General features: G+C 37.4%; 1 protein-coding gene across 1 annotated transcript in view; it reads right to left on the reverse strand.

Annotated features, from left to right (window-relative positions):
• Positions 1 to 3,703: 3,703 nt before the first annotated feature.
• The window catches only part of GPC5 (glypican 5), a 777,907-nt gene continuing 754,697 nt past the window's right edge, over positions 3,704 to 26,913 (reverse strand). Inside the window, exon 8 of the mRNA XM_075491967.1 lies at positions 3,704 to 3,861. Coding sequence (XP_075348082.1) covers positions 3,704 to 3,861 — 158 coding nt within the window. The remainder of the gene's footprint in view (positions 3,862 to 26,913) is intronic.

Here is a 26,913-nt window from a genome sequence, read left to right on the forward strand (position 1 = left end):
CCACTATTTTATGTGAATACAGATTTTTTAACACTGTATTGTCATGATCTCCAGTTTAATCCTTTTTGTCTTTTTCTCCTCCTGGCTTCTCTAACATACTCTGCATTTTTCTGCTCAATGCTATTCCTCATTTCATTGTTGGCTTTAACACAGGCAACATTTCAGGTTTTTTTTTCATTTGCCAAACTTGGACCTACACTTCAACATCCTGCTATGCTCCCACAGTTTCTTGCAAGGGTACCTCCCTTGCAAGGTAACATTGAGACAGATTACCAAACAGCCTTGGCTTCCTTCTCCTTGCTCTGAGCCATTTTAATGATTTTTATAGTTCTTCAAGAAACAAGAATATTTCTTTATAGCACGGTAGATATGATGAAAGAACCATGATGCAGCCTGGCAGACGTATGAGTTTAAGCAATGATGTGGAGTGTGTGGTGATGCTTACAGATAGATGGGACAGGAGGGTGAATGGGGTCTTACGGCTGAGGGGCCAGTGAGGGATCTCCAGACCTTCCACTATTGTATTTATATTGCCACTAGTTTGTTCATATGTGCCTGGGAAGGAGACCTAATCTTCCACTCCAAAAAGAATCTTAGAAATGATTTTGTGTAGGTGCAGTGTAGAAGATAAGGGGAACAGGCCATGAAAAAACTGAGTGACACAGACTAGTAATTAACATATACCTGAAGAAGCCTTAGGACCTAATTACTGTCATTATTTTAAAATGGGGCTCGTGTTTCCAAGGTGCTATAGAATAAACTATTATCTCCTTGACTACCTGGTGCCATCAGTAAGGTCTTGAACAACACACGAAAATAAGGAATTGAAACAAAGTGCTTCAGGATATAAATAAAATTCTAAGTAATGAATATTGGCAGATTTTTTTCTCCATTTCTGGATCTCCTATTCAAAGCTTTATTCCTTTTTCCTTGAAGTGACTGATACTGGTCATTGTTCAAAAAAAATGTTGCCAGACTAGAATAATTACTGGTTTGAGCTGGCATGAAAAAGGAAAAGAATGAAATCAGATTTTCTTTCCCTGAATTACCAGTGTCATAATTTCAGTGTATGCTGAGACAGCAAGATGAGTACATTTGGAAGACTGCTTTACAAAACCTGCAAAAGAAAAAAGAGGTCAAGTACAATGTACGCACTGACACACATACCTATTAATGATGTTTACCTGGGCATGGAATTGCTTTTAGGAATGTTCACTTGCTTTTCTAAATTTTATATCTGTTTACCTGTATGTTATATTGTGTGCACTACTGACTAACGCATGCATTTGGGAATAAAAATATTTACATATGTTTCTTTATATTAGCCTTATATAAAATTAACTTTTTTACAGTCTAGGAAGAATTCTAGGTACAGCATGAGTGCATACAATACGGTACCGTTTATTTTTTCCCTTGTAAAGGACTGTAAAGAAGAAATTACTACAAAATATTCTTAAATACTTTCTGGTTAAAATGACATGGGAATTAGTCATGGCAGGATAATCAGATCTTATAACAGTAATATATAATGTACCATTAGTGTGGAACACTTTAGCTTGCCTCGTCTTATAAAGCATAAGAACTTGAGCTGGGATTCATGTTGTGATTCAGATTTGCGTTCATGTGTCACCACTTCACTAGGTATCAAAGATCCTGATATTACTGATGGATACTTGGTGTATGATTCATGGGCCCACATATGCATGTCTAGATCTTTTTGAGATACACAAAGATATCCCACTTAGCTACCAGCTGCCACTCCAGATGGCTCCCATTTAAGGAAGCCTCTGGAATTTCCCATAAGTCCTGCATCATATATGCCAGTCCCATAAGGATGTCTTGGATACTCCAAGAAATCTTAGGTGGCACCAGGCACTTACTTTTGAGCAACTGAGTTGCTTTCTTAGGTGTCTGTCTTCATATGAGCTGAATAACGCACTGGGCTTCATTGACTGTATTGACAAAAGGCTCTGGTCACTTGCCCACAGAAAGACCTGAGGCCCTTCAGAGCAGTAGCTGGACACCAGGTGGGTTTTTTTACAGCATCTTAACTGGCACTTGTTGCTGGTATTTTAGCAATTGAATGTTACCCTGTATTTCCACTGACTGCAGTGACAACTTAGAGATATAAAATGCAGTTATATGTATATCTGCATATACATATACAGTATCTAATATGTAGTTTTTCTGAAAAATAATTCCTACTAAAATTAGCTTAGTTTACACTGTGGATTTTTTTCCTTTTTGGAGAAAGACAGAAGGGCAAATTCAATATTTTCTGTTTTACAGGGATCACATCCCATAAGGCAGGACCTTAAATACAAAACTCATAAAGTGCTGAACAACTATTTCCTCAGTTGCTATCAGTTATATGTAGGATTGTGAACAGCAGCATAGAGTCTACATGGAGACCAGTTACTCCTGGTTTACCCCAGGGGTTGATACTGTTTGATTTCTTCATTAATGTCCTGGACAATGCAACAGAGTGCACTCTCAGCAAGTTCTCACAGAGGAGACAAAAATGGGAAGAGTAGTTGATACACCAGAGGGTTGTTCTGCCATTCAGAGGGACCCTGACAGGCTGAAGAAATGGCTTGATAGGAACCTCATGAAGTTCAAGAAAGGGAAATGCCAAGCCCTACACCTGCGTAGGAATAACCCCATGCACCAGTGCATACTGGTGCATGCTGGTAGGTGTAGTGCATACTGGTGCATGCTGGCTGGAACGCAGCTTTGCAGAGAAGGACCTGGGAGTTCTGATGGACACCAAGTTGAACATGAGCCAACAATGTGCCCTGGCAGCAAAGACAGCCAACATCCTCCTGGGCTGAATTAGGAAAAACGTTGCCAGCAGGTCAAAGGAGGTGATCCTCCCCCTCTGCTCAGCACTGGTGAGACCATATCTACAGTTCTGTGTCTAGGTCTGGGCTCCCAAGGACAAGAAAGACATGGACATATTGGGTAGAGTCCTGCAAAGAGCCAGGAAGATTTTTAAGGGACAGGAACAAGTCTTATACAAGGAGCGGCTGAGACAGCTGGGACTGTTTGGCCTGCAGAAGAGAAGATGCAAGGGGGATCTTATCAAAGTGTATAAATACCTGACAAGGGGAGTAAAGAAGACGGAGCCAAACTCTTCTTAGCAGTGCCCAATGACAGGACAAGATGCAATGGGCACAAACAGAAATACAATAGATAACATTTAAATGTAAGAAAAAACTTTTTTGCTATAGCGTTCAAGCACTGGCACAGGTTGCCCTGAGAGGCTGTAGTGTCTCCATCCTTGGAGACATTCAAATACCAACTGGACTTGGCCTTGGGCAGCTTGCTCTAGTTGACTTTGCTCTGAGCACAGGGTTGGTCTAGATGATCTCCAGGGACCCCTTCCATGACTCAATGATTCTGTGACCTCTTTTTTACAAATTGCTTTTAAGAGAAAGATTAGCATAGTCAACTTATTTTTAACATAAAATATTATAAAAGGAAACATGATTTTGTGTGACTATACAGGTGTTACAAAAAAACCACAGGAAAAAGAAACAGAAACAGAAACAACTTTGTTAATATTCAGGCCTAAGATCAGAGAGGCTGATATTATACAAGCTATCATAAATATTGCTATATCCACCAGATCCCTTATTCCAGGCTTGTGAGTGGGCATATACAGACGACAATGAGACACATATATCAAGCCAGAGCTAAATAGTTACCAAAGACTGAGAAATAGTGTTACCAAAGTAATCAGCACAAATGTCATATAATCAGCCATTGTTGTACATCCTGCTCCAGTTGTGTCTAAAGTGCTGCCATCATTGGTTTGATGGATCTGCTTTACGTCACTGAGGGTCGTCTTGTCTGGCATCCCTGCTGAGACAAAAAAGAAAATATAGTATGATGCATGCCTTGTCACTACTGGCACATGTTATAGTTAGAACAAATTTAAATATCCTCAGCACACAGACTGTCACAGTTTGGTTTCTAGTTCTCTTGTTACTGCCAATTTCAAAATCCTTTATAATTGCATCTAGAAACATACACTATACTGTATGGCTATTCATCGTTGAAAGTAGTTGAGAGGTCCGCCAGCTCTGAACAAAGTTGTTCTTGTAGAAATATATCTCAACAAACATTTGCAGACTGAAGTGAACAGTTTTGCAAGTCCCAGTAGTACCTAAAGGTCCACTGCTCACATCTTTCTTGGATTTGAAAGAAAAGGGAAATAATTTAATGTGAAATTGCTTGTGTCTGGGTCCCAATATTATTCCAAAATAACGTATAACTGGTGGAAGGTATGCAGCAAAGTATACTTGTTGCTATATAAAACCTCCATTTTGGCACAATTTAAACAGATTTTACAACATTGTAAGGCAAAATTGTAAAGCTAACTTTAAACAGGAACTCTTTTACTGAGTTCCCGGCCGAATATTTGTACTTTTTTGCACGAGGGTAAATATTTCGCCTTCTCAAAACAGTGCTTTCTATGGAACAAGGATGTAATCACGCATTATATTTCCTCTGCCTGGTTAAACAATCGGAAACAGAAGGTCTTGGAGACACATTCAGATTTGATAGCATTGTCAGCTGCTTGTATTTGCTATGCATACTTCTAAACTAGCTGTCTTATCCCATATAATAACTTGTGGCATGCCACTATCAATCAAAATTAACAAGTCTAAATTCAGTGTTATTACATGCAACAAATATTGACATTGTAATTACACTGAGACTGAAAAAAGCTTCATATAAAGCAAAGTCAATATTTATGTAATTAGGTCAATACATATATAATTCAGAAGGTAAACTCTACTGTTGGAACAGCAGCATTAGAAAGAAGCTCAGCTCTACTGAGCTGACATATTGATTTTACAGTCTGAGTTTGTGCATTATTATTCATTGTTTAGGTACTTCTTTCCTCTCTGTATCATTAGGAAAGATGAATAAACTAGTGATTCTTTTTCTTTTTTTTATTATTCAAAGGGACTGTGATGAAGTAGAAATATTTCAGTCATGGTGTTATCCTCTTTGTTAAGCTGGTTTAACAGAAACTACAGAGAATCCTCGTTTTTAAAAGGAAAAACTTTTTTGGTGCTTGTGTTGAAAATACTCTTTTCTCCACAAGCAGCTTGAAAGCTGCTCTTTGTGAACTTGCTGTATGTACTCAAATCTCCTTCCTGTAGCTTTGAAAAAATGCATTAAGGGAAGAGTCAGCTAAAGCCAATCATGTTGTCTGAAAAACCTGCTAGAATGAATTTGTCTTCTTTGCTGCTGTACTTAGACAGCAGAATATACTGCTATTTTGTGTGGGTTTATCGATCCAGTGCTCTTGCCTGGAATTTGTGAAAATTAGCTGTATGACTACAATGCAAGTGGACATACAAGGAGGAAGAGTGACAATAGATGTTGAGAAGGACAGAATACAACTTCTTCTTATCACGCACATTCAGTAACCTGTCTAGAAAAAGATCAGTCACTCAACACTTCACTGAATGGATGTTTGGTGGATCATCAAAGAGGGTATATCAATGTGTTTTTTTCAGGGAGGTTGTGTAAATAGAACAACAACAAAAAATGGTTTGGGTCCTTTCTCCAGAGCATTAGTGAAGTTTTCCAATATTTAAAAAGACTAATTTCAATAGGCAGTGAAAAATTCAGCTCTCATCTATCCCACACAGCAATTCACCAAGTGCTATAGGTATAACGAAGCAGATTTTTCCCAGTGTATTTACAGATATACTATCACAGTAGTGAAAGATATGGTCTTATCTTAAACATCCAGGATAGCACTTATTATAAAAGATAATTATCATAAAAAGAAAAATATTCCTAGATCTTGCAGTTAAAGAAATAGCCAGCTTCAATTAGAGTATGTGACCTTAATCTGAAGGCAATGTGACTAGATATTAATTACTGACTGGAGAGTCAGGCTTAATTTCTAGTGAAAATTTCATTGACAATATTATGGAAAATAGGAAAAAAATAGATTTCATTTTATGGGAAATGTTATCTCTTTTTTTTTTTTTCTTTTCTCTCCAGCCTCAAAGGAAAACTGCAGACTTTGGAAGTTCCCATGAAAAGAAATGTTTTAAAAAAATATTCAATCCTACCAATACATTTTCCTTTGATCAATCAAAATGCCATAAAGTATTTAATATCATCTCTGATATCATCTGTGATATAACTTACTGTTAGGATTGCAGTGCAAACATACAGCAAACTTTTCACCTATTCAGCCCCATAGTTCTATGCCACAACTTTGACTTTATTCAAATGAGAAGTTCAAAAAATATATGTAGGCATGATCCTGTGAAAAATCACTGAACAGAAAAACACTCCTAAAAAATAGCCTATTTTAACAGAACCGTGTTTTATTTCTCCCCAGAATGCTATGTCTTTTTTTGTTTAGCTAGTTCTAGTAAGTATAACTATAAATTTAATTCCTACACCTAGGCTATACTTTCTATTTAAATAAATAGGTTCTGTTGTCCATTATGCATCAGGATTTATACATATATGTCACCATTCGTATATCATAATCAGTAATGGAAGTGATCCTTTCCTCTAAATGAATTTAACTTTCATAGTTCACAGCAAACTCGCAATGAGAGCTTTCCAAATATTTGTAGCAGAACAGACCAAAACCAAAAGCAAACTTTTTTGTTTTAGTTTCCACACATGCTAGAAGCTGGAATTATGTAATAGAAAAGGCATTTAAGTTACCCAAATATTTCAAATGATCTCTGATAAATGTCTAGTTTAGTATCAAAATCATACTAGAGCTAATATTTTGACTGGAAAATGGTAAAATTCAGAAGTTTCAGCTGAGATTCAGAGTTTTTTTCTGAAGAAAAGCTAGAATTGCAGCAGAGCAGAAGATAAATCACTTGGGAATTAAAATCCAAATGTAACGTTTGCATGAACCTATATAAAGTGAAGCTGCCAAGTATCACATACCTGTCCCCAGCATCAGCTGTGAAACTCAGTTAGTGGCTACAATTTAAAGTATTGTCCTGCTCTGGTTTAGAAAAAATTAATCAGTAAAAGAATTTCACCAACACTGTGATAAATATTACAGCATCTCATTATAGTATAACAGTTGCAGAGTATTTCTAACGTTTTTTAACATCTTCTAAAGATATTTAAAGCTTGTGCGAGGTAATGGTACTGTCAGCCTTGAGAGCTGACCTGTTATGTTCTCTAGAATAGCTACAGCAACAATACAATTTCATTCCAATATTCAGCAAGAGCTTTTAACCTTGATCTGAAAAGTCAGACCTAAAGTCATGGAAGATTTTCATTTGACATGGAGCTTTTCTACTGAGATTGTAAAATTATTACAAAAATGGGCTATGACTTTTGAGTAGTAGATGCTTGCCTACCAAGTGCCATGCTGGGACTTTAAGCATTTTAAATGTTTTAAATGGAACATCCTCTAATAATGGTCTAGTTTGAAACCAAACCAGAAAGTGTTTGTGTAACAGTAGTCTAGCCTCAAACGCCTTACTGTATTATCTTCTATCTGCTGAGTAACATATATCAGAACTAACATGGCTCTTCAAGGGAAAATGAAGCTGCCAAATGAGCTGCTGTGGAAATCCCATTGGATACAAACCCTGTCAAAGATTTAGAAAGCAGGAAGAACTGGATTTTTCTCTGTGCATCATTCTTACAATGTTTTGGAAGATTCAAATACAGCTTTTACGGCAGAAGCATTTTCTATGAGCCTCAAATATGAGGAATAAATTGAATAAGGATGGGACAGTGTTTCAGATAGGAAAAAAATGCTGAATGTGGCTTTTACAAGACAACACTCCCGTGAAGTTGTATGCAAAATTCTTCTTAGAAGGGCAAATAATTGTTTCAATCATTATATGTAAGCTAAATTTCGGGATCTTACAACACATGAACTGTGAAGAAAACCACTGATAACTAGTTGAAATTCTGTCCCAAAATTTGTAAGAAAGATCATGAAGAAACTTTATGAGAGGTTAAAGAAATACGTAAAGGTCAGTTGAACAGACCAAAAACCTCATGTGCTGTAGATGAATGTTTAAATATGAAGTTGGAAATGTAATTTACAATAATGAGATACCTGGAAAAGCATGACATGTAGGAATGTGGGTCATGAATTTGTAGATGTCAGTAAGGAGGAATAATATTTTGGGGAAGTAGAAGATAAATTTGGATGCAACTGATAAAGTAAACTGAAGAATTTGTAGGCAAAGACAAAAGGAAGAATAGCATAATGATTAAGAGGAATGAAGGGCAGTGATATCAGAGCAATGGGTTCAGGAATTTGTAGCTAGCGAGAGCTAGGACAATCTCCTTACTGTGTCAAGTAAACACCAGCACTCACTAATATTGACATATTTTTGTAGTATGAAAGAAGACATAATATTAGTTTGATTCCTGCAATTCACAATAATGAGGTCTCAATAATGACTTTATGCAGATAAACTTTAAAAAAGTCATTAGATGACTTTAACAAAAAAGGAGGAAAAAAAAGTATTTACTTTGCATTGTCATTCCATAAATTAAAATGAAATATCAGTTACCAAACCTTTTTTTTGATTGGCCAATCTTTTGTCATCTGGAAATTTTAAAGCTTCTAATGGATGTCTCTTCCCTTTCTTTTACTGTTTTTTCCGAAGATTTTATTCGTAACTATATTAATATCATGAAAACATTTCAAAACATAGTTATACTAACTAGATCACTATTTAAATACCTCAGACATGCTTCAGTTTATACGTAATGGTTGCTGTGAAAACTTGCATTTCCTACTTTAAATAATATATAGATTCCTTTACTGAACAGTAGCTATATGTGAGAAAAAAAATATTCAGTATATGTCAGATCATTCCGCAGCTAGTGAGTTTAAACCATTAATCTTAAAAACATCATAAAATACTTATGAGTATCCAGTGCTTAGAAAGAAAAGTAGAAACAATGAACTACCTCTACGGTTATTCGAGGGCTCGTCCCTGTGAAGTTCATATGATGTTGGCCATGAAGTCTCAATGAGGGGAGAAAAAGATGTCTGGGAAGAACTATATTATGAAGGGTACCTGGCAAAGGACTAATTTCTTGAGGCCATTTTCATGTTTTTATGACTGCATCTATACTTGGAAAAGCTAAGGGATGTCCCTAAAAGGAAAGCATATGCTATATTACACTTGAACATATGCCCTTCTTATAGTACACATATAGCAGTGTGTGTATTCACCCTCTTCAGGAAATCTGTGTGTTATTATGATGTAGTGCAACTTTTGCCCTCTCCATTGCACAATAAGTGAAACGGAAAAGAGCAGGGGGGTTGGAATGGATAATCTCCGAGGTCCCTTCCAATCTCAACAATTCTGTGATTCTGTGATTCTGTAAGTATTAAATGTTTCACAATTCAGTACTAGTCATGAACAAACAAGCAAACAAAAAAACCCCACTGGATTTCACTAACAAGTACTACAGAGGGAAGGAATTTACGTTGCTTTACCATTCTTGGCCTACATTGCTTTTGAAGATGTGAACAGTAATATAAGAGATATTTCTGTTGAGAAGTAAGTCAGGAATCAACCTAGTGAAAAATATATCTCTGCTTTATTTTGTTTAGTTTTCATTTAATGAAGGAGAAATTAACAGCTGATCCACAGAAGCCAAAAAAAGTCAAAACTTTCAAGCATTTTTCCAATGAAGCTTTGGGGATTTTCAGGCTTTAATTTTAAAGAAAAATAAATTATCTAGCATTACACACTGGTTTGCCATATCTGAATTACATATCAGTTTACTCAGCTGAATTTCTCAGTACTTCAAACTTGTTGTCTTTCAGTGAAGCTCTATTTCCTACAAGCTTCATGAGAAAAGAACAGAGTCAACATTATTCATTTAGAATTAATGAAGGCTTTTGCATTATGGAACCTATTCTTACATAAACATACATATAACTGCTGCCTTATCAATGAAATTAATGAATTAGCACAGAAAACAGGCTTCACTGATACTAAAATGGTATGTTGTAAAATGGTTTTGATTCCTATCCCCTTGTGTCTTTCTGTGAGGTCTAAAATCTTAATTTGGGTGCAATAAATTATTGTACCTGATTGTGTCAATTCCAATAGCTTGTCAGTAGAGGTAAGGTGAAAGAGAAAAGAAGGCTCAAAACCAAAATGAATAGATTTTGCCAAAACAGTAATGTCTCTGTTTCACTATTTGAGTCTGCCTGTGACCATTGCCTGGTGCTTTTGAGGTGGGAGAAACAATAAGATATAGTGAAAAATTTAAATAATCAGTCCACTGGGACTGCTAACTTCTGGCATTCAGTGATTAAACTGTGCCTTGGAGAGTAGGGATACATATTTATTATCCTTGTAAAGTAGAGTGAATGATTCTCATAATTCTCATAAATTCATGCTACTTTTTCTACAGGCACTTTGCCTTATGCAAGAAGAAACTAAACCAAAAACAATGAAAAGCAAAAATAAAAAACCCCAACAAACTGAAAATGTGCTTACACCTTCTCAGTTGTATGAGATCATTTTTAACTATGAAGGCCAGAGTCCTTAAAATACATCCATTAAAAAAATTCAGTACAGCTTTTTTAAAATCACAGATGAGCTCATATTTTGGCAGAACAGAATTTCATCTGCTTTGCTATAGTGGTTATATGGGTCAGTTTGTGTCAGAAATGATAAGCTTAAGTGCGAGCACCATCCCAAATGCAGCGTAAAGTAGCATTATGCTGATGCTGAAGTGGTGAGCTTAAGAAGATAATAAAGATGATACATAAGGCATGATTAATTCCACTTAGTTTTTCATATCTGTACAGTCTACATCTACAGCTAGGGTTCAGTTGGTTAAACATAGCTGTCTACATTTTAGGTGCAGGGGAGGAGGGTATCGCAGTTGGCATACAGCTGCCCATCCAAAATAAGCCTGATTCTTATAAAACCCTTTAAGGTTGTCTTAGACATCCTAAAGCATCTCCAGTGGCTTTTGGCACTTCTGTTTAGACAACTGAGTCCTGCCCTGCATCAAAGTTAGTCACTGCAGCTCCCATTATAGTGAATGTAGAGAAATAAGTAAATGTAGAAGAAGGAGATGGAGTACTCAGATGTAGGTATTTAGTCTGAATTTAGACAGATGAATCCCACACTTAGTCACATAACAGGTTCACCACTGGGTGACCAGTGAATATTTTCTGACATATTCCCTGTCATTATGCTTTATATCTTGGAAAAACAAAACTAAATACCAAATCATGTAGCTCTGGCAAGTGGATTACATTTTAGAAATTCTAGATAAGAAAACTAAAAAAAAAAAAAAAAGTGGGACATTGATTGAGTTCCTATTTGTTTCACCTGTAGTCTTATATTTTCACTTTTATACCTAAACCTCTGCCTTTAAACATTTTTGGTTTCAGCATCTGGTGTTGAAGGGCAGGATGAAGGCCTGCCATATTGCCATGAAAACAGTGAATGTCTGACGTGTGCAAACACCTCTGAGAAGCCAGTACTTCATGAAAGTGTTTCCTACTGAAGTAGAGAAAGAGTCATTGCAGCTATATTTACATAGCTAAGTACACATCCCAGAACGAGATCCTTCAGGTAAAGTGATGTTGAGTGGCTTATGTCTACTGTGCTCAGAGATAGCAAATCGTAGAAGAAACTGCTAAACAAATCTCCGCTACACAGTACAATGTCTTGCATCTCTTTTAAGCCACACACAGTGGTCTCCTTGGCTCAAAGACCCAGTTATAATTTTGTTTGTTTGTTTTGAGTTCAAAGTGCCTGAAAAAAACATGAGGGCTGTGCTGCAACTCACCAGGTGGTGTTTTTATAACATGAAACTGAAGGAGCGCATTACAGGCTCTGGGATATGATATCCAGGCATGGGAAAGTGTTTTGAAAATAAAAAGCCTGCTGTTGAGGGACTTTGTAGGGCAGAGAAATCCAAGCCTTTGGCCGTCTGGTTTGTGTTGCCTTTTGGAAGCAGTCCTCGGAATGAATTATCCACAGAACTTGAGGTTTGTTTTGGAGGGACGGAGATGGTTTTCCTTAATGCTGAGCCATGGAGTGAACTAACATTTATGCAATGTGGACAATGGGAACCGAAACCAGGAGACAACTCACAAGCTAACTTACTTGACAGCATAGACATAGGCAGTGAAATTACTGAAATTTGGATAATTTCTTAGTATCATAGGAAGTTTCTGTACTGTGATATAAATTCTAGCAGCACATTCTTAATGTCCTCATGAGTCTCACCGCTGTAATTGGCCAGTCATTTCTTTCAGTGAAATGCAATCCTGTAGGTTTTCATGGCTGCTCCTAAGAAAAGTAGCTCAGGAAACCTGTATCAGAACCCAGGCAGGACCTTGAGTAGGACTACCAAAGACTGTACGTGATCTATATGCCACAAGGCAATGTGGAACGGGGAGATGATGCTCACTTAGGAGCCAAGCCAACTGAAAATTTACATTTAGCTTGCCTCCACAAAGGGAGATCATCAATGACTGGGATTTTTGTGTCTGTATGTGAAGCGTGGTGATAATCAAGCCGTCATTAGATTTCTTTATCTCTCAGAGTAACTTTCTTGTGCTATATCCACTCTATTCTTAAGTGACAGAGCTTTCACCAGTTTCCCCAGGGAAAACCATGTCACTGTCCATATAATGTAGTATGCTGTAGCATGATGCAGGTAAGAACTCTTTGAAACACAGTGTACTGAGCTGTTGCCAGTTTTGGCTGTCTATGCACTAAACATAGATACTGTTACATAGAAAGTATCTGGAGTAGGTAATTGGTACTTATTTGGAGGAAATAATTTGATCTAAAATCCTCCTTTTTAACTTTATATATTCTAATGATCATTATAATAATACACAAATCAACACAAAGAGTGATTACAAATGTACAGGGAATATCAAGGTGCAAGTAATCTCACCTACAAACAAAGGAATAGTATTACTGTTATTGTTAGAAAGCAGTTAAGAAGTCTGCCTAATGGCATTAGCTAAGAGAATTCTGCATGGTTAACCATATATGAGGAAATGAATCCAATATATCATGTTTAAGTGTACATATTTTATGAAATCTGTATATATGAGAAATAGAGTGTAACCAATGATCTTAACATAAGTCTGGCAAGTCATTTTAACTACAAGAGCAGCAGACATTAAGTCTCTAGTCTAGTATTTGAAAGCTTTCTTTCAAAGTTGACAGTGGCATTTGTTTCACATTATACATTAATGAACTCAGTATTTCCATTTAGAAAACAAAGCTTTTATGAGTTAATGTAACACAAACAAATGGTGTCACAAACCAAAACATTTCCATTTATTTTGCATTCTGAAGAATCAGAAAGAGATAACATTATTTGTTGAAATGGTTAATGTATACTTTTTAACTTTTTTTTTACAGTTTTAGCATATAGTAAAGTATTAGATGTCTAAAAGACTTGGTTTTATTTTGCATACAGAGACTAAAACATAACTGTATTTTTCATCGAGGTAGAGAGAACCACAGTAACCTTCATTAGATCTATTCCTATTGCTTTCTCACACAATAGCTTCTAAATCCATGTTCATTATACAACCTGTTCATTATAACTTCAATGCTCTAGGGTGCTGGAATCAGCATTGTCAATAATGCCTGTTTTAAATGAAGAAATCCATCTTTTCAATCCTTTTCACTGTTGAGGAACTTTTAACCTTTATCATTAACCTATGCAAAGGCTTTGTAATCAATACAAAATTATAATAGGGCTAAAGTCCCATAAATCAGACTGGCTAAAAGTAAGCAAATTCTTCATTCTTTGAATTTTCATCTGATCAATACTAATTTCCTTCCTATGAGTCAGATATCCCATATAAATTACTGTCCTTTGAAACAATTTACCCACGTGATTATTTTTTAATCTTTTTTTCAATTTGCTGTAGGAGATTTATAATCAACAATTCTGGTTTATACAAAACTACCATCTAGAAGAGAGAGATGAATTTAAACTGAAACTCCTGAAAGTAATGTGTGAACTTGGGTTGAGGTGGAATGTTACCAATTAGGCCCATTAAGAAAATGAACTATTTTTCAGGGTTTTTTAAATCATTCAGATTCTAAAGATTTATGGTCCAATTTCACTGTAGCAGTTCATTATTTTACTGTTTGTCTGGATGCTGTTTTTAAAATGAAGGTATAAAATCAGTCTTTTCCGGAAGCGAATTCTGAACTAAACCAATTTCCATTGTTAAGATGATGAAGTAACTTTGGCAATTTTTTTCAGGTCAGTCCGCCTAGAATTCCAGTAATTCCACTTTCTGTTAAAAGAAACATAGCCTGTAGATTAGCTTAATCCTCTAAAACACTGATACATTAAACTGTCCTTCTTAATTTTTGCTGTAAACATATTAATGACCTATTTCCACAATTTAAGCTGATTCAAGTCAGGACTGCTTGCAGTCATTTCCTCATCATGTCTGCTAGGTGGGGGCTATAAACCCACCTGTTGCCATGCACTGGCACGTGCAAGATCCCTGTAGCGAACCTGTTTCCAGAGGTGAGCCATAAGATCCGTGATTTTTCTTGCTGAGTTAGTTTTACTGCAGCATGAGCTTACTTTTAGAACCACCCCACAGTGGGATCAGATAAGTGCTGGCAGGAGGAAGAAGGATCATGCTGTTATAATCTGGGAAACGACTTAAGCTGTCAGCTAACCATAACATCGAAAAGCACCCAGAAACAGACTGAAAAAAACGTATAATCCACTGTTGATATCTGACCTGAACCCACATCAACGACTGGATTACTGGCAAAAAAGGAAGTGTGAAGCAGTAAAGAAGGTAGATGTCCTTCTCCCCATTCCTTCTCTGTAGTTTTTCTCCTTATAAATAAGAATGCAACACAGAGATTCTCTTCAGTTGCTGATTTCTCTTCCTTTCTGGGATAACTTTTGGTTCCCAAGTTTTAGCTGAGCTATTATGATGAAAATGTATCAAAAGCATATGACTCAGAAGAATCTAGTTCCTGATGTTTTCTTAGAACTGCATTTTCTAATCAGATTATGAGGTTTAAAAAATACAATTTTTCATAGAAATTTTTGTTCTCCGATTTTCATTTCAGACACAGTCCTTTCTGGCAGAGCATTTCAATTTCTTTCAGGCTAGATGAATGTCTGTGATAAATACTGTGGTGCTTGCTGATGAATATTGATCTGCATCCCTCAGTGTGTTTAGTGTTGTGAAATGCCATAGGAAGTCTTGTGCCTCAGTGCATCCCACAAGTACAAATCTTTGGCCTGAAGTCACTAAAAATGGACAGTTAAACATCAAAATAAGCTCATTCTTTAAGTTCAGAGATAACTGTCAGACAATTCAAAGACTAAACCTGGCACCTGTAGCAGTTTTACCTCTCCCTAGGAAAGCTGGCCTTGCAGAATTCATATCAATATACAGGTTTCACGCAAATATATGGTTCCCATTCAGCAACACACAAATAGCGCTGCTTCTGTTTGGATCCCAAGCATCTGTCCCTGAACAGAAAAGACCTGCTCTCCCCTTCATGCTCCCACAGCCTAACAAGGCTGACCATTGACTTGGTTGGCTGTGGTCGACTGACTGGGGGAAAGTAGTTTCTAGCAAAAGCAAGATATCAGTCTCCAGGCTTGTAACAAAAACGGCGAATAATGTAATAACAGGTCTCAAGATAACGTGGAAAAAAGGAAAAGAAAGATTGAGGAAAAAGGATGATTTGTTTGTTTTCCAGATCGGTAGTGTAGATTTGAGGGAAGACAAAATAAAAAGAAAACCTATATGGTTTCAAGAGTTTCTTCTTAAAAATACATAGGCTGTGTCTGCTCCTTACTTCTAACTCAAGGGGAAGGCCCATCTAACTTAATTTACTTAACTAACTTAAGCATAAAGAAAGAAACTGAACTGCTATTTCCGGTTAATTTGATAATTTAGATATATTTTCAAAACAGGTTTTTAGTCACAACGCAGCTCTTCAAAGAGAACAGGAGTACAGATGGATGAGAAACAGCTGAACTTTCACTGTTTAGGTCTTTAGCCCGAAGATATTGATCCAAGAGAGAAAGAATTGAGTAAACAATGAATGAGGGTTGAAAAGCAAAGAGAAGAGAAGAGGGAAAGGTGACTTCTATTTAAAGTAACTCTATGCGGGCCTGTAAGTTAAAGACACCATAAGTTTGCACTTTTTTTTTGGTTGGGAGGCACTAATTTTGGCTTTAGAGCTACTTCCAGTGGGGCATGGCAATTTGAGCTGTACCATTGTCAGTGAAGAGGCATGTGAAAATGTTAAAGACGCTAGTTTTTCATGCATGGGTGAGTCATGGGAACTGAGGGGGTACACTGTGGAGTCATTCTGTGAGTTTTCTTTTCATTATCAGCTACTGAGTTCTTATCCTGACCATTCACTGTCCTTCAAGCATAAATGTTCTTCTTGAGCCTAAGTAAGTATCAAGAGACCAAGATCACCTCATCCACCACACTCCTGTTCTGTGTTGAAGCATCAGCATTTGGCAGGAGAAGGGGAGATGATAACAGAGTGACCTTGGCAGACAACGCTACTCACCTTTTTCTTCTTTTAGACTAAGAGAAGGAAGGCTGGACTCAGATCCCACAGGCAGTGCAGCAGAGAAAGCTTTGCAAGAAGCCTGTACCCGAAAGCTTATGAATGAATGCCAGACAACATGAGAACAATAATTCACCTCCCTGTCCTTTGTGTATGTTTCCTAGAGTTTTTTTAAGTTGAGGTGCTTACCTTAGCACAGCTGTCATTTCTTGGGAATTGGTAGAGAGGGGAATCCCTCCAGTGGAGTAGAACCTGGATATGAGTCAGTTTAAAGCATGTGATAGCTCTTGGTGCCCTGAAACTGTTTTTGTTTTTAAATAGTCCTCTTCCAGAAAATGGCAGTTCAGTAATGAGAGGACTGCTTCACACACCACCAGAGGTTTGTTTTTCAGCCTGACACCAAGGATTTGCGATTTTATGGAGAGATTAGAAGACATGAAGTCACTGGTATAGGTTTGAGTCATGGTTCAGGACAGAGAAAGCAAAACCTGGTGCAAATTATATCTATTTCTAGCAATACAGTCAGTCCTGAAGCAAGCTATCTTCTCAGGACAATTGGGCCTTTCCCTTTTGAGTGACTTCAAATGGGAGCTCTGAAGGAAATTAGCATGTGTATAGGGTGAAGGATTAGAGTGCCTGGGTACTAAAGTAAAAAAACCAAATTCACTATACAGTGAAAAAAGCCTACATCTTAGGAAAAAGTGAGCTATTTACTTAGATCTTCTCTTACACACTAAATGTTAAAATAACTTCTTGTATACTTTAAAGCATTTGATTTTGGGAACTACATTCAAGTTGGGTTTATTTTTATTTTACCACTGATACATATTTTCTAAAGGTTTAAGGCAAAATTGGCAGATGAGGTCACGCCTTAAGGTAAGGCAGCAATGGAGACATTAAGAAAAGTAGACTACTGAACTAGTACCATCAAAATCTACAACCAGTGTAAGAAGACCAAGACTGAAGTTACACAAACTAGAAATTGGGCATGAAAAGATGGAAATTCTTACACAACTAAAAAGGCAGAATTGGAGCAGAACGAATGAATGCATTCAAATCTAATGTAAGTTAAACGACAAAGGAAATTCTCCAAAAATAGTTCAGCAGAATAAGCAGATGAACTAAACTGCTGAAAAGGCGGACTCTAGGTTTTTAATAAGTCAATAAAACTGTAATTCTGGGAATCTCATGTAGATTTAAGTGGTTGTCATGACATCTCTTTCCTCCCTTGTGGTGTGCCCTCCTCCTATGTGCCCTCTCTTCTCTTCAGGCTCATGGATGTGTCATATCATGTCATGCTCCTCCTCCACATAGTCCCGGGACATGTTCAGTACGCTCTGGTCATTCTCCAGCAGTTTCCACAGTCAGCAGGGAATTAGGGAGCAACAGAGATGCTCAGTGTGTGTAGCAGGAGAAGAGTGTCAAACTCCAACACCTTCCTGGACGCCAGACCAAGATGGTGTCTCCTCACTTTGCCAAGAAACCTGCCAAGGAACACAGCTCTGAGTTTGGGAGTGGGGTTACAGAAGGTTGAGAGGTGACATGAATTCTCCCAGGGGTTGCTGCTATGTCTATCTGGGCATTGAGGGTGACCCTAGCCCAGGCCATGCTTTTGCTGGTGGGGTGCAGTGCTGCAGCACCTGGGCAGGCCTGGGTTGGTGACAGTAACAGTTTCTGTCAACTGTCCAGTGATCCCCAGGCAAGGTGAGGTGTTGAATCAGATCCAGGTCCATCCAGGAAGACCAGTCTGGAACAACAGCAGGAAATGGGGCCAGAGGCAGGACTGGAGAAGAGGTTTCCTTTCACATTGGTCTGAGGCCATCCAGGAGACAGGACTGGAAATAATTATATCCACAGAATAGCTCAGGGAAGGCCTAGGTGTGCAGAACTGAGCTGAAATGGGGCTCTTGGGTCCATGGCCAAGAAGGCATGGGTAGAAGCCACAGGTGAGGCTGATCAGGGCCATCAAGGCTTAGAATAGGGGACATGAGTATAGCTCTGTAGCAACTGTCTGAAAATAGTCCTTAATTTGTGTAAATTTCCCAGCACCCCCAGCACCCAGGCAGCACCCCAAGACCTCATCCACTTTCCAGAAGGGTGACTAAAGCTTTGAAAGGTTCTTATTCTGCTTGTTCACCTGCGTATGGCACAGGCGCAGTTTGGATGGGTGATTGGTACAGTGTCCCTCACACAGCACAAGCCTGCCTTCATTCCTCCTGTTGCATGGACCCATCTCAGCCTTCTCCTGCTGCAGTACCAGCTACGGGCTTTAGAAGAGACAGGCATGTTGTTAGAGCCAGCCCCAGGGCGGTACATGCCAGTAGCTGGTAGGGGACTCTCTGGGGATTATCTCCAACCCATTTTTCTAGAATACAATCTGCCTGTGAATGACTGTGGTCCGCTCATCTATACATATTGCTGTGAGCTTTGTCCTCCAGATAAACATACTGGGAAGAAAGTGAGAAAGCATCTGGGGACAGCCACACAGTAGTTAGTCATTATGAAGGACTTACATGCTGGTTTTAATTCTTCAAATATATGTGAAAGAGAGATCCTGCCTCCAGCTGTTCCTGAACTGCATCTATGTTCCTAGCCAACATTCAACAGAGGAGTCTGAGGAACACAGTCCTCCCAAAGAAATGGAGGCCTTTGAGATACTTGTCTGCTGCCAATATGCAGTGAGTCAATATCTCTTTCCAGGAAAGTCTGGGGGTAGGAGGAGGGAAACTAAGAACTATTTCCAGACATCCTTCTGAAAGCTATTCTCTATGAACTCTTCCTAAGAACTCGTTGGTGGGTGTCTCTCCCCCCTTTCTTGCCCCCAAATAACTCCTGAGGAAGTGAAGCAGAAGCGTCCTCTCTCACCGTTCTAGGTGTCAGCCTTACGGCAGGGTGGCTGTATTGGGACTACACAGCTTTAAAAGAGGAAAAGGGACTAGTGAAGGTCTTTCTTTTAAGTGAATGGCCAGGTTTTTATTTTTAATTCTAAATTATCCATTGCATATATAAAACATGCTAGGAATTTCAGGGATGCATAACTCTTTTCCTCTATGGCAACAGAGTGGAGCACTTTCTGTGTGGCTCTGTTCCCTGCTATATAGACTGGGTGTGTGGGAAAAAGGATAACAACGTTAGCTACTGGAGAGGATCATGTCTGGAGATGACCTCAGTGTAGGAATGTAGCAAGTGAATGCAGCCAGCTCCTCTGACAGGGACCTGGACATGACCCTCCGCCTTCCAGAGTCTTACACTGGCTGGCTGATTCCAGCAAATGGGCAGGAGAACATAATCCTATCAGAAGGTGCTAACCCGTTTGCGCAAAATCACTGAAATTCCTCAGATTTATGCATAACAAAAGGTTATTTCAATAGCCTGACAGTTTAGCCAAACGTGTACTGATATTGTCACTGAAATGTATACCTGCCACTTGATCTAATCATCCCATGCTGCAGTCTTTCCATTCCCCAACTCTCTCTTTAAACTACTCAGTCTAGATCTGATTTATACTATAATATTTCTTTGGTGGAGATTAAAGGCAGATGAAAATATTGCAAATAATATAACGTTTCTTGCTTGATTAATCCCAGTCTTTTCAGTGGGAACCTATTCCTTTGTTCAATCTAAACTTTGAATTTCATATTAAAATATAAGGAACTGAGATCAGCCAAGACTATGTAGGCTTTTACAAACTTTGTTTTATATATACTACTATCAAGAAGAAAGTTGTTGTAAGCAAAAGAAAACAAAAAGTCTCACAATTATTTTCAGCATAACAAAGAATTACATCACTGTTACAATGAAAAAAAAAATTCTTAATGTGATAGAAAAAAATTACGTACTAAATGGTTTTAAAAAGAATTTTCTTGGAAAAAATCATGTCCGAAAGATTGACTATTTTAAGCAGGTTGTGTAAGTTCTCTGCATTCTCAGTGATGGTTTTTGCTTCCCATAAAACATTATCTGTGGCAAATTTAGTAATAATATGATCGCTTTTCAAGGGCAAAAAAAGAAATGTGTGGCATTCATAATGCTTGAAAACACTGAATGATGTACACATACTGAACAAAATAGATCCTCTGTATTGCTAGGCATTACTGAAAGCAGAGAGATATCTTGCTCTTTAATCCTTTTATTGTCATAGTGATCAACCCGCCAGATGCAAACTATTTTTAGTGTCTTTCTCTGCATATGGACTGTGAAAGCATAAATAAAGGAGATGATACAACAGTTTTCTCCACACAGGTGGTCCGATTTATAAATAGGCAGTGGACAACTAATATATTTTACACCTTATATGAATCAAAATCCTAAGAAAGTATGATTAGACATTGTTACAAATTTGGGACTTTTAGGACTGATTTAATTCTGAATTTAAAAAAAAAAATCACTTCTATATTCAGTGAATTGCAACCTTAGTATTCTTTTAAAATGCATCAGTAAAACAGATTTTTTTTAAATCTGGTACATAGAGAATTCAAGAAAAAAGTATTATAGATGCATTCTATTTTGATTTTTTGGAAGAAGCTATGTGGTATTTAAAACTGCCTATTGTTTTGTGCTTGAACTGCAATACCCAAAATAGCATGTTAGGGACAGTTAGTCAATCTCATTCAAATTTTTGTCTGACATGAAAAGAAATTGTAAACAGGAAAATGAAGACACACAGACTGGCATGGTTTCACCCCAGCCGGCACAACTAAGCACCACGCAGCCGCTCGCTCACTCCCCCCCGGTGGGATGGGGGAGAGAATCGGAAGAGTAAAAGTGAGAAAACTCATGGGTTGAGACAAAGGCAGTTTCATAGGTAAAGCAAAAGCCACATGCGCAAGCAAAGCCAAACAAGGAATTCATTCACTCCTTCCCATGGGCAGGCAGGTGTTCAGCCATCTCCAGGAAAGCAGGGCTCCATCACCCGTAATGGTTACTGGGGAAGACAAACGCCATCACTCCAAATATCCTCCCCTTCCTTCTTCTTCCCCAGCTTTACATGCTGAGCATGACGCCATATGGTATGGAATAGCCCTTTGGCCAGTTGGGGTCAGCTGTCCTCGTTGTGTCCCCTCCCAACTTCTTGCCCACCCCCAGCCTCCTCGCTGGTGGGGTGGGGTGAGGAGCAGAAAAGGCCTTGACTCTGTGCAAGCACTGCTCAGCAATAACAAAAGCATCCCTGTGTTATCAACACTGTTTCCAGCACAAATCCAAAACATAGCCCCATACTAGCTACTATGAAGAAGATTAACTCTACTCCAGCCAAAACCAGCACACAGACGTAAATAATTATACATTCCCAAGCATATTTTTAGGTGATATGTCTAAAATATATGTGGATATCTTAATAGAGTGTGAAGCTGGTGAAATTCAGTGGCCTATGTTATGCACAACATCAGACTAAATGACCAAAATGGAATCCTTTTGACTGTAGATCTGTTAATCTACATGCAGATTGAAATCGTCTTGAACTGGAATTAATACTTATTAGCCAAACTTCCACATTACCTCTCCAACTGAAAACTCTCTGATTATATGAAATCAGATATAAGTACTCACAAACAGGATAGCCTGACCTGATGAGCTTCTCTTGAGCTCATGGAGCTGATTTTTAATTCTTAGAGTGCTTTGAAACATTTTTTTTTAAAATTGAAAGCAATTCAGACATTTAAAATACTCATTGTTTACCATAAAATTCTTATGTTTACTTACTTTGCCATATTTTGTTGAATTTTTATAATTTGCAAATGACAATCATCTTTCAAAGCCACGCAAAATTAAAAATAAATTAAAATAATTCCTATAATGAGACACTATTTATGTCAGGAGCACTTTTGTGTCAAAATGAATTCATAAGTTCTAAAGAGATAAATTCCTGAAAACAGGGCTTTAGTAGGCGGATTCTGACAGACGCTTACCTGAAGCGCTGCGCTCAGCACTGTCATAGCCGAGTCCTCAAGCACAACCTAGCCACTAGAAATTCTGTGCCAAGTCTCTTCCCAATGCTTTGTATTCAGATGACATTTTTCAAAGTGTTCCTCCGTGCAAATACTTTCCCCAGAAAGATATTGTACTTCTGGGAATGTAGGTGATTTCTGTGAGTTCTTTATTGGTGCTAAGAACATGAGAAACAGATGATTAAATATGAGCAGCCTTCCTCCATGCCTGTTGTGTAACTGGTCTATATCTTTCTCTCTGTTTTTAATGGAGTATTTTAAAATAGTTCATGGTCTAAGTGTTCAATAACAGTATTAAAACTACAGCTACGCTGTGCTCAGCACTTTGCCCGGTGGAATGAGTATGAAGGAAAAAAACTCCACCTACCCAATTCTGCATCTCCTAGATCAAACCTTCAGAAAATATGTGATTTTTTTTTTGTTTTAATATCTTTTCCTTCATACTGTGGTCTCAGCATAACAGTGTGATTTCGAATCTGGCCCAGGTTTTCTGAAATATTTGGCTCAAATTGAAATGCAACTAAAGGTGATCATTTGGCTTAAGGAGTTTCATTATTCAAATACATAATTATTTTAGAGTTCACAGACGTATCTCCAGTTATTTTGCAAGAGAAAGAAGGAACCACCTTCTTTATCAAAAAAAGAAAGCAAAAAAAAAGAAAAAAAAGCCTACAATTGTCAAGTTAGGCATGTTTATATAAAGTCAAGATTAATATTAAGGATAGTATATGTTCGAAAGGTGCAAGATTTGCATTATGACCTAGTTTGCTCCTGTTCACATCACTTGGTTTAATTATACCTACCCCCTACAACACTGTCCCCATAGAGAAACAGTACAGGCATTTACGGACATACTGCCTCTAACATTTTTGCGTGACATTCAAGAGACTGCAAACCCAGAAAACCTACCCAGTGGTCACTCTGCATTCACAGAAAGTCAGGGAAAGCAGAGCATGTGCCAGTAAGTCTATCATAAGATTCATTATATCCACTTTTGAGTCTACCAGTAACGGCAAGACTGGATTTACAAGGTCAGTGATATACTGGCTGCCTTTGAGCATTAAGTGTGAAAATGCTGATATGTTAGCAAAGCTTGCTCTTAAAAGAAATATGTAATTGCTCTCTGGTGAGGTGCACTGTCATTCCTTCCCTGAGCAAAATTGTCAATTTGCCATGGGGCAGAAATACAGTAAATTTACAGGTTTTTTAATGCACACATTTAGTCAAAGATATATCAGTAGCAGATATATTTTTGTGCCAGGATATATCATTTCAATATTTACCCTTCTGTAACTATTGAAATATTAATATTAACATTTAAAAGTCTTGATTATGGAGCCCTTTCTGTGCACGGTACAGGTTTCTATGTATCTGTATTTATTGGATTAACTTTCTTATAAGCTCTGTAAACAAAGAAAAAAAAAGAAATATATAATCTTTTCACCATAAAACAAACTAGAAAGTCAACTTCTAAGTATTGTTGTTATAAATTATTTAAGTATGAAATATTTTAATATTTTGACTCTTTCTTTATCCATAGAAATAGTTAGTCTCCACTTTAAAAATATTGTACTGCAAAATGTTATAAGATCTATTCTGATTTATGTTCTTCTAATACACATAACAATATGTGTGCAGTGTTGTTATAGGTCTTAGCCTGAGACATCTCCATATGTATGTTGCTGTATTTCAGTGTTATAGAAGTAATGTTCTGTGCTAGTTCTTAACAGACACCAAAAAAGCTACTAAGAGAAATAGTTCAATTAAAAAAGGATGTAAGGTATCATAAAATATAATGAGATGGACACTTTTCTTGAAGTATTTTTTGTTTTGGAAAGAATTTTTAGTAAACCAAAGTAATGTTAAAATTAACACCTTTCATTGTGGATTCACTGTAATGAAGAAATATAAAGTAACATATAGCTCTCCATTGTATTAAATCTGAGCAATTTAAACCTATTAGGGGTAATGAATTTCTCACATTACCTGATGAAACTTGAACCAAGTTCTCTTTTTCATGCCAAATTGTAAGACAAATACTGCTGATGGAAACTTTACAACAGAAGTACTTCAGTGTTATTTGTAAAGACTTATTTTTTAAAATGACCCCTTCATCTACAGAATGATTTTAATATCAAGACGTAAACCTAGAGCAAACATCACACTTGAAGAATTATCTTCAGCTTTCTAGACAAATAGACTTGCTGTGAAGCTGCCAAAATACAGCTTAGTGAAACAGAAAACTTTTTTTTTCAAGTAAGTTTTTAAAAACTTTTCTGTATTAGATAGCTCTCATAGTTCCCTGCCAAAATTTATTTTTGGTTTACACAGCAATGACTAGCTGTGTGCAAGAATTATTAACAGCTGGTATTTATTTATTTATTTATTTAGAGACTGAGGGATTGCTTTTTGTCTTGTATTGAAATCTAAACAAGATAATTTCCTGACTACAATATTTCTGTTAGATGACAATAAAAGCTGAAAAGTTACTTTTAAGAAAACTTTTATTTATATGTAACATTTATGTAATTATTTATGAATTGACGATGTTGAAAAGTAGTGTATTAAAAAGAACTGTTGCCCTGAATATCTGCTGCTCTCAAAATATTTTCAATTGCAGTACAAAGCTGACTTCTTTCCAAGACTGGAATTCTTTTGTGGTCTTTTAAAAAATGTGAAGTGTAGTAAAAATCAGTAATGTTTGGAGGTTTTCAGAATCCACTTAATTATTCAGAGAACCATTGTTTAAAAAATGTTTAGATTTTATCAAGTCTGCAGTAATAATATCTCGCTTGAGACAGTACTTTGTCTCTCTCTTACTAACACTATCCAAACCACTAAACTATCCCAAAGGGAGAAGAACTGGAAGAATAGAAAACTGTCATGAAACAATTATTACTGGGCAAACTGCTTCACATCCATGTGTTCAGCACATCTATTTCAATTTGTTTCTGGCACAGAGTAATACAAAATCAAGGATTCACACAGAGGAAGAAATAAGAATAATATTCAATGATTTCAAAGTACGCAATAAACCAATTTAGCCAACAGAACAATTATGGATACTTTCAGCTGAATGTAATTATGTCAGAGCATCTGGAGAAAAATTTGGGGAGCAAGAGGGATTTCTATTATTTAATCCAGGTAATTGTGTAAATCTATGTATACCTTGCCTTCTGGGAGTATATGTGTACATTAGGCAAATTATATATCTGGCTGAAGGATAAATATATTTGGGGAACGTTTTTTACATTTGATTCAATACTAAGTGAAACTGGATGTAAAACCCCCTCCAACTGAAATTCAAATTTCATAATTTTTCAACTTAAAAAAACACTGCATTTTTGTTTGTTTTGGTTTGGTTGTTTGGTTGTTTTTTCTTGAGGAACATAGGCTTTCAAATACTTGCAGACAGAAACTGATAAGCTACCTGTGAGCTTGCTGCTGAGCACCTCTGTACAGATACAATCAAACGCGACTGCTGGGAGCTGGGTAGCTCCCAGAGCGTGAACAGCCCCAGCGCTGCCCGCTGCCTGTGCCAGGTTGATAAAGGGACAGGAGTCCTCCACACTACAAAAATTGTACGAACTAGGGAGACAGCTGAACAGCTGATGGGTTCACAACTTCAGACCTTCAAAGAAATCCCAAATGATGGGATTGTGCCTAGAGACCCTGGGCATTGAAGGCACCTTTACAAACGATAATTAAGGGATGTCTGCATGGTAGAGTTGCCTTGGAGCCTTGGCTACAGTCCACTGTTTTTTAAAGCAATTTCAGAATAAACTGCAGGCATTGCAGGCTAAGGTGGACAAACTTCCAACAGACGGTCCTCTAACAGAAAAAAAAAATAAATTGAATATGGTATTCAGCTGGAAGATGTATTCAGCTGCAAAGAAGCCCGGCACTATCTACATAACTTCTAGGGAGCAAGAATGGATTCAGCCTCCCATGCCCACAGGTTTCTTCCATGACACAGGTAATTCCTACGTTTCCAGCACAGCACACCCAACCCCGTACCTGTGAGTTTACTGGGAAAGTTTCGTACAGGCTAAACATGTTTTTGGTACTATTCAAACAATTTACCAATACTGATCTCCGAATTCCACTGCCCAGCAATGTTCCTGATTACTGCTGAATTTATTGGTAGCCAAAGAATCCAGATGAGAAAACAGAGCCTTGAAGCATTTCTTCTCAGTGCTTGAGAGATTTTTTTATCATCTCTCAGACTTGTAGAGACAGTATGGAAAGATCACAGTGGTCAGTCAATGTAATAAGAAGAAATGAAGTGTCAGCATATGCAGAAGTAAAGCAAATTATCTAGGTAAGAAGGAAAGCCTCATTCAAGCAAATACATGTTTGTGAGCACATCTGGGGCTGAACAAAGGGAAATAACA

This window comes from Mycteria americana, chromosome 1 (assembly GCF_035582795.1).
Source record: "Mycteria americana isolate JAX WOST 10 ecotype Jacksonville Zoo and Gardens chromosome 1, USCA_MyAme_1.0, whole genome shotgun sequence".
NCBI lineage: Eukaryota > Metazoa > Chordata > Aves > Ciconiiformes > Ciconiidae > Mycteria > Mycteria americana.